Source organism: Anoplopoma fimbria, chromosome 14 (genome assembly GCF_027596085.1).
Source record: "Anoplopoma fimbria isolate UVic2021 breed Golden Eagle Sablefish chromosome 14, Afim_UVic_2022, whole genome shotgun sequence".
Lineage (NCBI taxonomy): Eukaryota > Metazoa > Chordata > Actinopteri > Perciformes > Anoplopomatidae > Anoplopoma > Anoplopoma fimbria.
This window is the reverse complement of record NC_072462.1, coordinates 8,463,843-8,482,323: the sequence shown is the minus strand read 5'-3', so window position 1 is coordinate 8,482,323 and position 18,481 is coordinate 8,463,843. Positions and strand designations below refer to the sequence as shown.

Below are 18,481 nucleotides of genomic sequence, written 5' to 3'. Positions count from 1 at the left end.
AGGCAGGCCTCGGTCCAAATGTCTGTCTGCACTGAGGACAGCTGTGGATTTTCTTCCAATCCTCATCTTCCCAGTAATTTTCAATACAGCTCACACAGTAGCTGTGTCCACAGGGAATAGTCACTGGATCCTTCAGTAGATCCAGACAGATCGAACAGCAGAACTTCTCTTGCTCCAGCTGAATTCCTCGCTGCGCCCATTTCACCTCTCAGAGACTTTTGTTTGAGAGCAGGAAGAAGAGGGAGGAGGAGCTATGAGGGTTCGATTCATTCCTGGAAGAGGAGGGACTTCAACGAGGCAGCGTGTGTTTACAGCCCGTTGCACTGAAACATGCAGTGAGCAGTAGAACACTAACCTGGACAGGATCAGTGGGCTTTTCAAATCTTTTTGGAATCATTAACCTACAGAAGCCTTGAGAGTCAAAACATGTCAATGTTTTCTCTCCCAACAAGTTGAAAACTGGTTTTGTTCCTTCCATATGTATATTTTTTATATACTGTACATAATTTGCTAACACAAGATATATTTAGCTTGTATTTATTGTGTATGGAGAAATTAAAACTCACCTGGAAGAAAACACAAATGCTTTGTCTTTATTAGAACATAGGGAAGTTGTGCACTACAGCCTTTTGTGACCGAAAATGATCCTGACAAAAAAGAAAATAAACTTCCAATACTTTTTCTTTTGTTTCACCTGTTTTCATAGATTAAAAAAAGTAACGTTTAAAAATGATCATTTTCTACTGTCTACAGATGAAATATTAAGTAGCTTAGAGATTACCCTGTCAAAACCCTTTTTTAAAAACTTGTTCTAAAGTCATAAACACAGGAGAGAAAACAATTACGATCAGACTAAGAATTTATTTTATGCATGTACAAACATGTATGTATACGTACTTACATGCATGTACATGCACACACGTACACACAAACACATGCACAGAGCTTCTGTCTGTTTTGCATTTGTGTGTGTTTACGTGTGTGTGTATGTTGCCTTTCCCACATTCACTGCTACTGTTACCCCTCCTCCTCCTCCAGTAGTTCCCACAGAAAGCAGACACAACTCACATGCCTTTGAAAAAGGATTGTGTTTTATTTACAGTCATTTTCATCAGAATTACAATACAAACAATTTTTAGACTGAGTCTCCACAGACGGAGAATTCACTCAGAGCTTGAGGAGTTCAGCTGGAGGCTGTGTGTGTGTGTGTGTGTATTTGTGTGTGTGTGTGTGTGTGTGTGTGTGGCAGCTTTGGCAGAGGGAAAGTCCTTGGATGTATCTGCAGCCTCCTCTTCCTCTTCTCGTTGTCACTTTGGTTCTCCTGCTCAGTGACTCTCTCCTTTCTTTCCCACGACCTGCATGGCGACAGAATAAAATGGTGAGTGGGTGAGACGAAGCTGTACATGAATGAGCCCACGCGGCTGGAATGGGTCCATACCCTCTTGAAGTCGCTCATGTTGGTGGCCTGTACTGGAGTGCCTATGAACGTCAGGTAGTTGATTTTTGTCGTCTCCTCGTCTCCCTGGTTTGACTTGATAAACAGCTGGCAAGAAAAAAAGAAAAGGAAAAAAAAAGAATGTCGTCAATAAACACAGTAACCAGTCAGGCTGCTCTCGTCCAGCATTTGTAACTAAACCAACTAGAAATAAAGCGCTGTAATTGGTAGATATCAAACGAAATTAAAACGGATATAATCCACGTAATCATGTATCACGTAAAGCCCACAGGGCTGGCTGGTCAAACGAATTTCTCACCCAGGAAGCCGCTGTTTTCCCCCCCTAGTGAAACGAGAAGTCCTTGTTGATCTTTTTGTTGCGTAACTTTCGTACTTAAGTAACGACATTTCCATAGTTATTTTAACCTAAACGACGTCTTTTCCTAAACATAACTAAATAGTTTAGTTGCCTAAACCTAAGTATGTTTCCTGTGAGGACGCACATTTATTTTGAAAAGACCTTATGCATTTAACAATCGGAAATTGACACGTTGCTGAACTTTTGCGGGGAAATGCAAGAACAACAGAGGAATAACTTTTTGTAAGATATCATCTGAAACACTGTACGAAGATAGGTTGCAGGATTTAACCACTAAAATGGTTCTGCTGGAACCACGTTCGTACAGGTCAGCTGTTACATGGCCCTGTTTAATCCTACCAGAATTCTGGAGCTGCATCCGCTTTCTTACCCGAGCGAGCTGCATCCAAAATGTACGGTCTCACTGACGTGCGTTGTCACCGTCGCATCCGACAACAATCGCCAATTTATTTGCACAAAAATCACAGAAATAGAATAGGAGTAGAATGGACATTGAACTGTTTTGCGTGGTCATTTGAGTGGGAACGGGAACTCTGTTCAACATTTAGTTTTTAAACCAGAAATGTCTCTCAATGAGAATTTTCATCTAATTATGTCCAGATTTCCCCACTTAATATATACGGGGCCCTGGTGTCCTGCCCACTGGTTGATCATTCACAACTGTCTAACATTCAATTTGACATTTGGTCTCAAGCCTGACCACGGTTTTGTCTCAGCAGTGCGTGTTGGCGACCTGCCCTCACCGTGACGCTCTGTACGTTCTGAAACTTGACGTAGCGCAGTGGGATCAGACCGTCGTCTTTGTAGTCTTCCTCCGACAGCTCCAGGCTCTGAGTGGCTTCGCTCCGCTCGGCGTCGTCGAAGCCCATCGACCGGGGGAGGTTAATGAACACCTTCACCACCTTAGGGGCTTGGGCTGATGAAGGAGACGGGCGAGAGGAGGGGAGGGAAAGGAAGTAGGGAGGAAGGAGAAAAAGGACAGGATGTTAGCTGTCGCCAGATTAAGATTATTACGTGAAAAGCGGCATTAAAAACTCACCAAAGTCTGAGGACAGGAGCTTCATAGAGAAGAGCTTCACAGGCTGGTTGAAGGCGATAGTTATCAGCAACTAGACAAGATTAAAGGATGGCAACATATTAGAGAAATAACCACCGAATTTAACTTTAAATTAAGTATAATTAACTACACACAAGCTGAAAGAGAGTGTTAAGATATCAGCACGCTGATTGACCAACGCGGTGTGCTGTGTGGCGGCAAAGGCTGAGACGAGCTCTCTTTTCTTTTGCACAAATATTTGGAATGGGAAAAATGACAGACTTGTGGAAATAACAGCGAACAGATTGAGTTGTGATACCACACATTAGGGCGCCGAAGCATCGGCGGGAAAAAGCTTGTACCTGCTCATCGCAGTCGGACTCCATGTAGGAGGAGTCTTTGATTAAGCAGTTATCGAAGCCGCAGTCGTCGCTCTCGTTGAGGCACTCGCAGCCGGCTTTGCTGACAAAAGGCATGAGGTCCATCTGCAAGTAACGAGACAAAGACTTATGTATATAACATTTTTTTCATTTAAACATGTCCTTTTGAGGCATCTGACGCTCATCCATTCCGGTTCACACAAATTCTGCACATGCTTATCTGTTTGTTTGTTTTTCCCTTCAGATGCATTTTTTAGCCTCTATATCTGTATTGCTACAGAATAATGCACAAAGAAAAAAAAATCCAAGAGAGTATTTTTTATCTATTTCAAAAATGGCAGACAATTCAATTTAATATTAAATCCTGCACACACGCAACCAAAGTCCTTCAGTAACGCTCTCAACTCACGTATCCCTTTGGAATGTCGGAGTCCTCGCTGTTTCCCGGGTCGTTTTCTGTGTGCTGTTTGATCTTCTCCTCCAGACCCGCAGAGTCTGCCCCCTGATACTGGTCCACCCGAACCCGGTTCCTGAAGAACAAGAATGTCGGCGTGGCTGAGATGTTGTTGGCGGCCGCTGTTGCCTGAGAAAGAGAGAAACGATGTTGTAAGGTTTGCTTAAACTTTGGTCTAAAACCAACTGTTGGTTTAACACAAAGCAGCATCTCTCTGGTGTCTCTTTTACAACTTCAGATGTCACATCACGGTTTTAGCCAGAGTAAAATTTTAATCCCTAATGGCTGGTAATATCTTGGTAGAGTCACTACTTCCTGTGCAATTTCAAATTGAAAGATAAGTCTGGTTTAAGTTCTAGATTTTTTGTTACTTTGACAAATCTCCAGAAAAAAACAAAACCAACAATGAACGGATCCTGCTACCAAGTTTCTGTCTGTGTGGTTAAAGAGTAACATATTCTTAATCTGTGCCAAAGAGCGCCATCGTGATAAAAAACTATAAAACACATAAATGAGCCACACTGGTTCACTGGGTGAAGTGTTACCATGAAAAAAAAACACACACACACACACACACACACACACACACACACACACACACACACACACACACACACACACACACACACACACACACACTAGTATTTTTAGCTCAATCCCACACCTTGCTGCCCCAAATACTCCCTAGGGCAACAGACCTGGTTTAATCCACAGATGAAAATTGTCAACAAATGCGCTAGTTCCTCCTGTTAGTGTGACACTGGTTGAAAACTACAGTGACCAGCTGTTTTAAGAAATTACTGAGAAGCCTTTAAGAAAATGACACATTTTAAAGATTAACGTTTTCAGAAGCAACAATGTGCTTGGCGTTGAGTGCCACAGTCAGGACAGGGAAGTGAAAGGCATTGAGAGAGGGACTATGAATTCAATGGTTTTGGACTTTTCATGGGATTTGTTGAATATAAGAAAAATATTGAATGACAACAACCTTATCCTTTAGACACTCTACTTCACTCAGACTACACTGACTTTTAGGGTAGTAGTCAACTAGTTACCTCGGCAAAAATGTTATAAGATCATTTTTCCGTAACAAACATATTCCACAGGGACCACGTATAATAAACTAACTTCAATACATGACATCTGATGCACTATACAGAGATATAGCTTAAAACTTATTTTCATCCCCAGCCCCAGCTGTTGGTACATTAATCATAAATGCATCTTTGGAAAAAATAAAAATAGAACAAGGCTTCTTTTTTTTTGGCTGATAGTTCATAAAGGAATTCAGTAATGAATTTTTTTTAACTTCTTTATTTAATATTGCTTCAACACCAGAAACAAATCAAAACAATAAGAAAGTGATTGGTATAAATGGATCAACACAAGTTCCCAGACCTGACACAGGTCTGTACTGACACCGCCCCAAATAATCACAATCTAATAAATGATAAAAATCAATGCTACACCTGGGTTTTCAGAGAAAAGTGATTCAACGGCCATTGCTCTCCTTAAATCATCAACACCATGTTGGTGGACTCACCTGACAGACATGAACATCTACTTCGAGGAAGACGACCTGTGGGTACTTGTTGCTCAACGTGTTGAAGGCTGGAGCTATTCTGACACAGGGCCGACACCTGAAGGGGGCAGAGGACAGTGTGTTAGCCGTCTGCTCCGGTCTACCGGGTAGAGCTGAAACCAGTTAGTCGGTTAATCAACAAGTCAGTTAACATTAAAGAAGCCGAAAACAGTTTACTTATCAATGGTTTATATGATTTGTCTCAAAATCAAAGATATCTATGGCTTCACTGTAAGGTGTTGCTGGTGCGTTATGCTTGATCCAACCTGCAATATAAGACATATTTGATGAACGCCCATCAGTTTCCCAGAGGTCAAAATTGGATCTTGTAATTTTTTCGCATAAATCCCACAAGGCATTTCATTTATTAACCATATTACAAGCTACCAGAGAGACCTTTAACATTTCATATTTTACAACCTGCAAATATATTAAAAAGGCAATTATTGCAACTCATGTACAGCTGAGCTACTCAAACTAAGTTAACGATGAACAGCCCTTCGTACTAAGCACGATTAAAGTGCTAAGATATACAAAGACTTCCTACAGTGGCGAGATACATATTACATTTGTTACATGTATATTGGTGGTACTGTTGCCGTTTTTTATAATGAAACCTGTCGTACCCTGAGCAGCCAAGTCACTGTAATACTGCTATGTCATTGTAAGCAACAGAGCTAGCGTTATTCAGCTAACAGCTGCTAAAGATAGCATGCTAACCTTGCTTTCCTGACTTAAAACAAGCTACACGTATCAGATAACGTGGCTGTCCCGCTCGTGTCAGATCCCCAAAAACAGCCGAACCCCGACATGTGAACGCTCTCCCAGTCTTACGTTGATGGGACGGACTAAAGTGCTAAACGCTGCAAGCCGCTGGGCCTCGGAGCCGGGTTGGTGAGCTTACCCAGCCATTGTAAACTTCACTACGGCGAGCCGGGAGCCGGCCGCCGCTAGCTCCGGTTGGAAGTCCGGGTCGCTGGCGATCACTTTAACACCAACCATGGTACCGTTTTGCGGCTGCCGTGTGTTCTGGTTAGTCGGGTGGTGTTCAGGACGGGAAGCCGGGTAACTTAATAAAAATGAAGTGTTGTGTTTTTAGCTTTCTGTCAGTATATTAGCTAACTAGCTCCTTTCAGAACCACACTACAGGTACATCGAGCTGCTTCCGGATGTGGACTCCTGATTGGCCGATAGACAACCGGAAAGGGCGTTTTTTTCTTTCTTCTTCTGTGATTTGTTTTGGCAGTCTAGACGCTTCTATGCGTTTTGCTGCCCTCCACAGGATGAGGGGGGAAATACTTAGGCCCTATTTCCAAAAACAACATCTGGAACTCTGATCATTTACAATCTTTTCAGAAATGTACTGATTTCATTGTTATATTTACTACAGTTAAAAAAAAAAAGACATGTTGGAATAGATGCACTTTACAGCCAATCAACTCTTAACAAAACAGTGAAAATCCCATTAATATAGTCTGATTGAACTTTGAATCTCCCTGCATGCCGTTTCCTGTTTTACTTCTTCGTTTCTGGCCATTTGAATGTTACGATCACCTTCCATGGAAATAGGATGACCAATAACTACTTCTGTTCGGCAGGCTGGTTCTAGTCAATTCTTTATTTATTTTAAAGTTACTGTACAAATTGGTAATGCTGTCAAGCCTGAATTTAATTTGAAGGGGGTACTCCAGTTTTTTAGTATTAGCCTTCCATGATGTCGGGGTACTCACAAAAGACAGATCGTAAAAAGTGAGGTCAAAATTAAAGCAATGGGGGCCCATATCCTGTCTTTTAGTCCATAGTATGGTTCAATAGATCATACATTTTCCATGATGCAACTTGGTAAGCTAGGCTTTAACATCTTTCTTTAAGCCTGTCTGGTAGATGCCCACAGACACCCAGTTTGTTATATAGGGTCTCTGTTTAAAAAGTGTAAGGCTCAAGATCAAACAGAGATAACACTGATGACATCACTTTGACATCATCGGGGTTACTTCCTCAGATTGGACAACACTCTCTCTCTCCAAAGCCACAGAAGACAGTTTTGCACATGATGAAAAGTACTCGTTATGACAAATAAACTGAACTTGATGTGTACAATCAGTGGGGTGTCCCTTTATATTCAGGGTTCAGCTGTTTTGTTAGATGTTACAGTAAGTAAACAAAAAATAATATATTTGTAAAAATACAATTATATTGTAGCCTTATAGAAATCTTTTTATTTTAATCAACAGAAGTTTATAGTCGTGAGATTTTGAAGACAGTGAAAGCAGTTTCTTTTGTAAAGCTACAATTGTAAATTGTTAAATATCTGTCTTTCATCCAAAAAATCTCAGATTACTTTTAGTTTTGTACCTGCAGGATTAACCAAAAAAATAAAGAGCCCAGAACCCATTAACAACATTATAGATCAGTTTTAATACAAGGTTCACTCCCAGAGCCGGCCTGTGGCATAAAGGCCAGGGTTTTCAGCCCACTTCTGATTAATATTTTAAAAATCTGAGGACTACATTCCCAAATTATTAATAAGAAGAAAAACATAATATGACAAAAAATATATAATAAACTGGTTTTTAATTACGTGCTATGCCATTAATGACCGAAATAATTTTGAATCCAAATCTAATGTATACAAGGTTATAGTTCCTCCCCACACGCTTTGGATCTTTTAGTGTTGCAGAGTTGTCTCCCACATCACTTTGTTGTTTCAAAAACATATCCATTTTGTGTCACTGCATCCGAAGGAAAAAAACATGTGTGTCTGTGATTGGCGTGGTGATATTTAAATGTAACTGGTCATGCATTTTTATTTGAAGTTTTTATATATATGAATTTGTGAGCTGATTAGATCAAATTAAAAAATAATTAGCTTTGTAAATTCTCCACCCATTTGGCAGTACCCCTGTGGCTCACTAGATGGCGATCTGATGCCCACCACTGGGCCCTGGCATGTATAGATGAATACCAGGGGCGCCATCCATCCACAGGGGCGCCCTAAATTATGCAAGAAAAAAACATAAAAAATCTCAAAGTTTTAAAATACTATTTTCATACTAGTATTTAGAGATATTGCAAAAAATATAACTATGTAACCTATTAAATACGCCCTTTTTTCTGGGTCTTCACCCTAATAGCTGACAAATAGCTGGAGTTGACAGCAGTTACTCCCTCCTTATATTCATTAGGTGAAATTCGAAAGACTATTCAGGTGTTTGGGGAATAACCTACAACATATTTTTGATAAATACATTTGTTTAGTGTGATCTTTGTAGTTTAATCTCAAAGACATAAAGCGTAATGTTGTCCGTGTATGTGTGTATGACCACAGGGATTGGTGGTGGAATTGTCTACGATGCAATGGGCACCGGCGGGAATCACTTTCTAACAACACGTTCTACTAAGAATTATGATCGCACAAATTGGCAGTGAAAAAACACAACCCTAAAATATAATGTGTAATCCACAAACAAAAACAAGAAAAAAACGGATTTAACTCCCAATTTAAAGTCTTTTATTACAACAACTACAATCAATTTTTTTAAATATCAATGTCTTTCATTAAACACATCATACCTCTCATTGCACATGCTTTTTATTATTTGGCTTATTATGTTGTTATTTTTCAATTAGATTTCTTCCTCTATCTTATTTTATTTCATTTTAAACTTTTATATTTCTTGTGTCTTCCATTCTCGTGAACAGGTGTAACAGTACAAATAATAAGCCATGCCGTACATCTGTTTCCTTGGCAAAACGTATTCATTCGTAACTCTATGTGTCATACATCCTTTAAAATGTATCAGAATACCTTAATCCGTACCGCTCGTAACCATCTTTAATGCCTCAATTATCTGTTATGTTAGTTTTTAATCATGAAAACAAATATTCACAAATAGATATGAATTACTTAACGCAAGTACTATTATAAAGGTTCTCTATTTAACTGTTAAGAGAACACCAACAAAAGAAGGCTCTACTGTTATACATCTTTAACTTTTCCATATTTAAAATGATTCTTATTTAAAAAATAAAGGCAGCAATGTTACTTATGTAAAAACCCAAATGCCTTTTATTAAAATGATTAAAAAAAACATATATAATCAAGTAAAAAACATTAAAAGACATTGACAGGAACAGCGGGCAGGCACCTTCCTCCCCGTAAACGACCACCTGGTTTAATTAAGAATGCAATTACACACCTTTTACCTGTGCGTCACATGACCAGAAACTCCTCCGCACCCTCTTTCCGCAGACCTCGCGTCCGCGCCGAACAACACGCGTTGTGTTTTTTAAGGAGCTATTTATTGACGTTTGAAGCGTTTGACTTGTCGGACCGGTCTGGCAGGTTCGTCCGGGGGCAGAGCAGAGCAGGTGAGGTGAGGCAGCGGAGGGGAGGAGGAGAAGGGCGGGGACCCGCAGCCGCCACCGCCGGTCACCTTTACACAAGCAGGAAGAAGAGGAAAACATGGTGCGGTGACAAAACGCCCGGGACACCGACTGAGAGCAAAATTAGGCTTTTTATTTTATTTTATAAATACAAGTTCGCCAAAGAACACGCGGTAAGTCCAGTTGAATGTGTGATTGTTTCTTCGTGTTTTACTCGTAGTATTTTTGTAAATGCTTAATGGCGTTTCAAATGCACAGAGGGAAGATGAGGGTTTCACCTGGGCGGCTGCTGCTCAACTCACCTTCCCCTCTTAGGAAGCTTTGTTTGGGGGTTAAAATGTTAGCCCAAAAACGTTCACATTAGCCTATAACTTAGGTTTAAGTTGGTAGTTTTTTGTTTCCCAAGCTTAAAAAACATTTAAAGTAGCCTACTGTTTTACAATAGTGTATTTGTCCATCCCCATTGATAGAAGAATGTAGCCTGCTGTGGTTGAACTGTCAAAACAGTTAAACCACAGCAGGCTACATACCTCCAAAATGATCATTGAGTTGAACCTTTTTAACTCTTTAAAAGCTAAACATTATAGTATTGTCTGTATTCTCTTAAATTATTAGACTGCCTTAGTTTTAGCTAGGTGTACCTAATAAAATGGACACTGAATATACATAAAGGAATGGAATGATAGTTTCAGAGTAGTAGAACCAAACTTATTTCCCAATTAAAGAATAAATAAATATAGCCATACCTACAAGGTAACATTTACAAAATGTAACACTTTTAAAGTTTTTTTTTTTTGTTGTTGAATATGCATCAGGTCCTTTTTCAAGTACTTGTTAGTTACTTTTGGAAATTCACATTATTAACATCGGCATAAATAAAATGTATCGTATAAACAAAATATAAACTAATAAAATATATCATAATAGCATAAATAAATCCACCACTGGTTCCCCTTTCTATTCCCGTTATTTCCTTCTTCCACAACATTGATGAGAACACCAGGAGTTGAGGTTTTCATTAAAGCAAAATGATGGCTGTTGTGTCAACTGCATGCCAAAATAATCAGAGCACATATGGCCAAACTGCTTCCCAACTTGCCACCTGACCGGTTGCTGAAGAGCAACGTGGCGTTTAAAAGGCTGTTGTTTTGTTTTTTTTGTCGTTTTTTAACGGAGTCTGGCACGGTGCTCACTCCACCTAAAACGCACCAGGCTTACCCTACATCGCTTCCAGCTACAACTGATAGACTGTGCATTGTAGCATGATACTTATACACTTTGACAAGAGGGTGTGGGAGGCATTTTAATCGTTCACAATCTAATATAATAATAGTGCACAACCCTAGTTGGTATACCAAAAGTATAGAAACCAATATCTGTCCAGATACACTTGTCACTATACGATACGTGTCGCAATACACTTGTTACTATATATATATCGCGATATAATACGATACAAAAAATATTGCAATACTCAATTTATTTTTCATTTTAATGTGAAACTAGCGCTGAAAATGTTACTTGCTGTGGTGTGACGTAATCGTAACATTTGACCCGGTGGTCTAGTCGCCTTACATCGCACGTCAGGGCTACTCTCTCTGCAGGGGGAGCCATGTTTTGACACGTTTCGTCACCTCTTTGTGAATCTTGGGCACTAACTACACTGCTACGTCCGTCATGAGTCGGGATCACATAGCGCCTCTCAACAGTATAAGGCCACTTGTTTGTGAGACGCCATGTTGGAGTTTCGGCCGGATCATACGGAAGGCCGGGAGGTCACTGTCCTTTTAGCTTACACGGAAATAGGCAGCAACATCTGACGCTACATGAGCGGAGGTGGAGGTCGTTTGACACACACAGGGATTTGAGGCATTTTAAAGGGTATATTAGATCCATTTAAAATTGGATTTTAAAGTTTTCTATGTATCGATAGTGGTTGCAGACTACACTTGGGTTGAAAAAACTATGGCGGTAGTAAGGTACATCGATATTTTTGCAGAGCCTTAATTACTAATATCTTTACTTATTCTTTGGTCAGATACTTCCTGATTTTATAATTCTTTTTTTAAAGCTGCCCATTTTAACTATATTTTATTTAGACAAAGGTCTTGTATGACTGCTTGTGTATCGAAAAAAAAAATGTAGTTTTGGTATCCAAATTTAGATATCTTCAGCCTTGGTATTGAAAATGTTCGGACACCCAGCCCCATTGTTCCAGGACTGCCGCACCCGGCTCAGTTGTTTCGTTTGCATAGTCAATTCTTATCCTTAAAAACATAATTTGTCAATCTGTCTTTTGAGCTTTTGCATTGGTTTGAAAGAAATAACCGCATTGCTTTGAGTTTGATCGCTTAGTAACTGATTTCAGGAAAGCTGTTGGATGGGCAGACGGATGTACGGAGCCTATTTTAGATAAGGAGAACGAAAGCTGCCTCCCGGTCTAAGGGGGCTCTTTGCTGGTAAAGAGAGAGATTCTGGGTGGAGTGTGACTTTACCTTGTCACTACATACACATGTGACTGAAAACAAAAGGCTGGGCAGGTAGTGCAACACACCGACACAATCTTAAAGCTGGTGTTGTTGTGTCTAAACACAGTGACTGCTCGCGTGTCGGAGCAGCCAGGATGTTTGTTTTTTCCATAAACAAAGAGCAGAGCTTGGGCCAGTCTGAGTCCTTTTGCTTATGGAAATGTTTGCCTCCTTATGGAAATGATTTTAAAACTTGAGACCAGCGGCTCAGAATTTGAATTGCGACTTGATAGTCAAATGGGGTTCGAAGGTTTAGCTGAGGTGAAGACGTCGTGGCCTCTTCTGTAAGCTTTTGGATCCTTTTGGGGCTGAAGCTCTATGTCGGCCATGTGTTGTTTGTAACAACCCTATTCTTTCTGGGGGGTTTTGGTACTTTTTAAATGTTGTTAAAATATATCAGTTTCACCAATCTATTGTTAAATCAGATTTTAAATTTGAGTAGTTTTTATTTACAATATTTATTATTTGTTTGGTATTTTAAACACAGATGGGGAAAAGAGGCAACATGGCACAAATGCATACATCTGCGTAAGAACTTATATAAACACATGCGTACATACAAATGGGTGCCATGTACTGTATGCATTGCACATGCACGTTGTCGTATACATGCACATGACCACACGATAGGACTACCCACCTGTAGACAAATTGGGAGTCAAATACAATTTGACTACAAAAGTAATGTTAGTGTGAGGTTTTTTTGTTGTTGGCGGAGCACTGCATGAATTACCTTTTTGTGACTGTCATTTATCATGACGTCTGCCGACTACTGCGGCTTTAGACATCTCCCAGATAGGAGCTGAACCCTTAACTTTGGCAGTGTTAGTGCCTTGCTCAGGGGATGTTTATGGATTTGTTGTCTGGACTCTCAGCTGTGAGTGAAATCCAGGATAATCTCAATGAAGACTCGTCTCATTGGCCTCATTAATCTCCATTAACAGCTGAAACACACGCATATAAATATATAAATTGACATTTTTTACATTTTAGAGAACATTTAATTTATTTATTAAAAAATAGCTAACTCATTAATTGACAATGGCAATAATTCCCAGATACAGCCCTAATTTTTACTCTACAAAAGTTTATTCTTTAAAAATTAGCCAAAGGGAAGAATCTGGTGAGTTGTTTGTAGATCCAGGAAATTCTAGTTGTAAGTGACACAGGTCCCCTCTGTAACAGTGCATTGTGCAGCTTTATCCACAAAGGTTTAGCTGGGCTTTTTTTTTGTTTTCTTTAATTTAACTATATATTTAGATCACAAAACCATCTCGACAACGTCTGTGATGTAAACGGTAGAAATGCCCCATAAATACTGTGTGTGCGTGACACTGTACATTTCATAACTTCAAAAAGCTAATTTCCTCTCTGCTTGGATAGTCAACAGCATATCTCTGAGCACACCTCTCTCGCTCGCTCGCTCTCTCTCTCTCTCTCTCTCTCTCTCTCTCTCTCTCTCTCTCTCTCTCTCTCTCTCTCTCTCTCTCTCTCTCTCTCTCTCTCTCTCTCTCTCGCTGCTCTCATACCAACAACGCAACAAGCAAACGCGTGGGTTGCACTTAAACCCGTACTTCGACCATTTTCACACTGAAGTAGTACTGCCGCTGCAAAGTGGGCGTGGCATTTCACAAGTCTGTTTTCTTCTTCTGCTCTCGTTGGCTATGCGGGACAGGGGCGTAAAGTGTGTTTGTGTGGGGGGACCGCACTAAATGCCCTTGCTGCAACATATGTGTGTCATGTTGTTTTATCAGCACACGTCCTTCAGACATATTTTCAACATGTATGAATATAACCAGGATTATAACATTGAACACATGTTTAACACTACAAAGTGTCAAAAACCCACGTCATCTTTAACTTAAAAAAGATGATGGATAGAGCAAGAGAGTGGCACAATGTGTGCTACTCTGTGTGCAGAGTCACTGCATTAAGTGGTATCCAGCAGAGAACAGTCAGTCTTTATTCTTTTTGTTTGCCACCTGATTTGTTAACAGCACGTTGACTCATAACAGACCCCCCCCCCCCCCCCCCCAGGTGCTGCAGAAACCCGACTCTGCATTAACCCGACTGACACACACACACACACACACACACACACACACACACACACACACACACACACACACACACACACACACACACAGTTACTTTCCCCCTCCGCTGTAGCCCAGACCTCCATCACACCAGGAGCTCATCCCGATAAATAAGTGAAATATCTTTCACTCTTCTTGAACTTACCAGCTCTGTCAACCTTACAAGATCACAATTACAGAGTCTGGCAAGGACTTTCTCATTGCTGTTTTTTTGCAGAAGATATAAAAAAAACATAGATTACATAGATTTAATTGAAATTGAAATTTTGTTCAAAATTCAGCCATATTCATTCAACACGAATATGTCCATGCAGGCTAAAAATAACTCTGAAGATTTGACTATTTTTAGCTTTTCTGCCAATATTATTTGATCTATTCAGGATTGAATTCAAGGATATTTCTTTTTTTTATCTTCTTCAAAATCTCCTCCCTTGTCCTGAAGTGTGCCTCTGGGACACAGATTTTTGGAATGTGTCCCCCTGTGTGTCTGGTCCCGTTTTGTGTTCCTTTACTGAAGGCGACACTATGTACTGAAAAAAAGACACAAATCTTATATCACGCAACTAACAGGTAAATATATACAACTACTATCTTAATAGTAGTTGTTCATTGTTACTGGTTCAGTCTGCCGTCAGTCTTCGCACTGCATACCTGAACCACCGACCTTTTTAAATAACACTGGTACCAAATACACATGCTTTAAATACATTTTGCTTTAAACAGAAATATGTAACTTGAGAAAAGGTGAATTATATATATACTGGTTAGGACAGAACGGTAACGTCCCTGATCGTTTCGTTGTTAGGCATTTCAGAGAAAGTATGGTCATGAAAATTTGTCCTCAAAGGCATGGGAAAGTCGTGAAAATGTAATGTTAACCCTGAATCAAAGCCAGTAGGTTTGCTCTATTTCAAAAAACTATTTCACAAATGTGAAATGATATTTGAAGAGTTGTTCCTTTTTTTTTTTTTTTTTTTTTTTTTTTTTTTTTATAAACAAGACTCCCAAAGCGTTAGAGCTGGACACTCAGTCATTAAGAGGGGACATTAGAACACTAAAAAGAAGTATCTACAGGTCCCCGCTGTGTTTTCAGGTTGTGGGTCACCATCGTAGAAACAGTCTCTTTATTACATTTTTTCAAAGCTTCCTCCTAACCTCTGACCGAGATCCGCACCTCCTCCCTCGTCTCAGATTTCCGTCGTCGCTCAGGTATGCTCTCCTCTGTCCCACTCTTTCTCTTTGCTGTTGCCATAGCATCCTTGGCACAAAGCCAATTAACCGAAAACCTGTTTTCCGAGACGAGTGATCCTCGCAGACCTGTTGCTGCTGAGCCCCCGGTTTTCTTCTTCTTTTTTTATTTTTTATTTTATTTAAGATGAGGCTGTTTTCAGGCTCGGTAGCTGTAATGTCTTAATTTGCTTCAAAACTTGCCCTTAACAGTTAATTCTCCTGAAAAGTCCTCTTCTATTGAGGATGCAGTGTTTTCACAGTTTAGTGGCTCTAAAACTTATTCTGTCATGCCCTAGAGCCAGTATAAGAGACTCCTCCCCCACCCATGTGTAAGTGGGGTGGGCTTTTTTTTGGCACCTCTGGTTCTGAACGAAACAAGCGTTTCTGTACGTGACTCACAGCTTGAGCACTAATCAAACTGTCAAAAGAAAACAATAAAAACAACCACGCTAGAAAGAATGCGGCCCTTTGAAAAGTTAAAAGTTAGGGGCTTGCGTACAGGAAAACGTTTGAGGTAGAAGGTAACTATGACTCCCAAGGTGCCTTAGGGTAAGAAACACCCAATCACCAAGCTTCAATTTCTACACCTTTTTGGATTCTGAGGTTTATTTTGGATGAATTTATTAGAGGTGCAACGACTACTTTTTTAGATGATTAATAGAAGAGAAATCAGCTATTTTGATTGTTGATAAATCGTTAAATTAAAACCTGCTATCAGCATCTCAAATATGTTGATTTCCTGCTGATCCCTGTCCTATCATTCTAAACTAAAAATATCTTCGGTTTAATGCACTGACAAAACAAGACCTTTTAAAGACATCATCTTGGACTATGAGAAACTGGGATGGACATTATCTATTTTCTGACATTTTATTGTCCAAACGATTAATCTAAAAAAATAATTAGCAAAGTAATCGAAAATAATGCAATGCGGTGGCTATTACTGAAATATGTAATCGTTAAATCATCCAAGAAAGTCCTGTGTTGAGGAAATCACTTAAAGAAAAACCCCTCTGATACCATTGGCTCCTCAAACTCAACAGCAACTCCTTATTTCTTTTTTTTATCTGTCCATCTTGTTCTTCACATGTCATCGCGCCTTCTGTTTAACTCTTGCAAACCTGACTCTTGAGAGCACCAGAGCAGCCTTTGTTTGTTTGTTGTTTCCACAAGGATCACCTTTCAACCCCCCCACCCCTTTCTCTGTTGATCGTCCATCCAGACTTTTGTGCTGTGTTAATTTGCATATATTTAGGGAGACGCCACACAAGCAGAACCAAAGGGGATCTCCAGAATCCCACACAACCCCCGTCCGTGCCTGGGTGAGATATTGAGCAGGTTAGGAGGGCGGGGCATGGGGGTGATGCAGGACCCAAACTCCACACAGCAACTCCAAAACTACTGAGGCTTTAAACATAGTCTTCTATCTAGAAAACCGTGCTGCCGGACATGTTGAGCCAATCAGAATAATGAGTTGACTGTGTTTCATTACATCTCGATGATTTAATATATAACTCATAATATCTGGAGAGGACACGGGCCTGATTTAGACCATGTATTGCGTAAAGCCTCTATTTTTTTACGCTCCAAACCAGGCCAGTGCAGGTACAAAGACTGGTTTCTTTTTCTTTCACAATCAAGGAAACCTTTTATTTTTAGCAGTGTGCATGCCTCCAATGATGCCGCGTTTCTGATAGTGACGCAGGGCTTTAGTGGTGGTTGTGTATTCATTTGTTGCGGCACGTCGTTTGGCTGGATGTCATCGGATTTACTCCCTCCTACTCTCATTCTTTCCTCTCCTCCCCCTCGTCACTCCGTTTTCATGTGCAGACTTGTGTGACCCACCAGAGTTTCATTCAGTCACAGAATACGCCATAAAAAAACCACCGGATACACTTCTATGATATAATGCAGCAGTATTATACCACCGATCTACCCAGTAGTATACAAAGTATTTAAAACATGCTCTTGCATGTATTTGTTAGTGATAAAAGCAGAATAATATAATATACTTTACAGGGCATTCTGCATAATTTGTTCTTAACCTTTTTATACCTTAAGTACTGATAATACTTCTGTACTTTGCTATCAGATCTGTGAGGCTGTACTTTGGCACAGTGGTGCTTTTAAGTTGAATGTTCATGTTGGTAGGCTGTAAACTTCTGCCCCGCATGCTCTTGTATAAACTTTCAAAATAAAATAAATTCCTATCAATCAAGAGAACTAAAAACTACGCAGTGATGGAACAGAAAATGCACATATCTAGAAGAGGGAAAAGGACATTTGGTCTGGACTATAAACTCTCTCTTTAAACCTTCCATTTCCCAAGTTTGAATCCTGCTGTTGTCCCTGCGTGACACTGTTTAGCTCTTTTTAGGTGTATTTGTTCTTGGAGACCGTACTAATGAACCTTATCAGCTGTGCTAATGGACTCCTTCGCATCATTAAACATTAAACTGATGGGAGCGCCAACTCAAACTCGGCACCTGCTAAACAGGAGTTGTCAGGCAGATATTGGTTGACGATGATTTCTAACGATGCAGAGGATTTGCTGTCTAAAGGCTCGGTAATATACTAAAACAGATGGGTACTGTAGTTTTTATCAAACGTTAATCAAACAGGAGGAAATAGTGCTTTTGTTGTGGACTATTTTCAGCGGCGGATTAGTACACAGTCGGTGATCTAGTGAGTATTTCTGGCAGCCAGGGTCAAGACCATTTGAATCCGCCCGACCCACTGAGTTTCGGGTTGATTGCCTCGTTTGGCATCATGACACAAAATACGGTTTCTCGGTTAAAAAGCGATGGAACCAATGAGGGCCGTGGTGCGCCGCAAAAGGTCTCTAAATAACAGCAGACATTGTAGTTTATTTTTACTCCGCTCCCCTCCACACTTAAAAACCAGTACATTGGCATGGCTACACATCAGTTTTGACTCAAAACGCCATTTGAGTCAAGCGGAGACATTGGTCTCTA

The 18,481-nt window shown here is 40.1% G+C and overlaps 2 protein-coding genes across 2 annotated transcripts in view; one reads left to right on the top strand and one right to left on the bottom strand.

The window, feature by feature from the left end:
- Window positions 1-1,075: 1,075 nt before the first annotated feature.
- On the bottom strand, window positions 1,076-6,470 carry txnl1 (thioredoxin-like 1). Its single transcript, XM_054612613.1, has 8 exons — window positions 6,171-6,470; window positions 5,228-5,324; window positions 3,640-3,813; window positions 3,213-3,335; window positions 2,854-2,923; window positions 2,558-2,730; window positions 1,439-1,543; window positions 1,076-1,355 (listed from the first exon to the last, which is right to left on the bottom strand). The coding sequence occupies exons 1-8, from the start codon at window positions 6,266-6,268 to the stop codon at window positions 1,326-1,328; spliced, it is 870 nt and encodes a 289-aa protein (XP_054468588.1). The 5' UTR covers window positions 6,269-6,470; the 3' UTR covers window positions 1,076-1,325.
- A 2,959-nt stretch (window positions 6,471-9,429) lies between these two features.
- atp8b1 (ATPase phospholipid transporting 8B1) overlaps window positions 9,430-18,481 on the top strand; it is a 33,847-nt gene continuing 24,795 nt past the window's right edge. The window contains exon 1 of the mRNA XM_054612797.1: window positions 9,430-9,825. The gene's annotated coding sequence lies outside the window, so the exon portion shown is untranslated. The remainder of the gene's footprint in view (window positions 9,826-18,481) is intronic.

Bases quoted from the DNA above. Each gene is read 5' to 3' on its own strand.
- txnl1 (XM_054612613.1), bottom strand. From the start codon at position 6,268: ATGGTTGGTGTTAAAGTGATCGCCAGCGACCCGGACTTCCAACCGGAG. The intron at 2,731-2,853 runs GTGAGTTTTTAA...CTCCTTCATCAG, and splicing joins GCTCCTGTCCTCAGACTTTG to CCCAAGCCCCTAAGGTGGTG. The intron at 1,544-2,557 runs GTGAGGGCAGGT...TTTTCTTGCCAG, and splicing joins AGAACGTACAGAGCGTCACG to CTGTTTATCAAGTCAAACCA.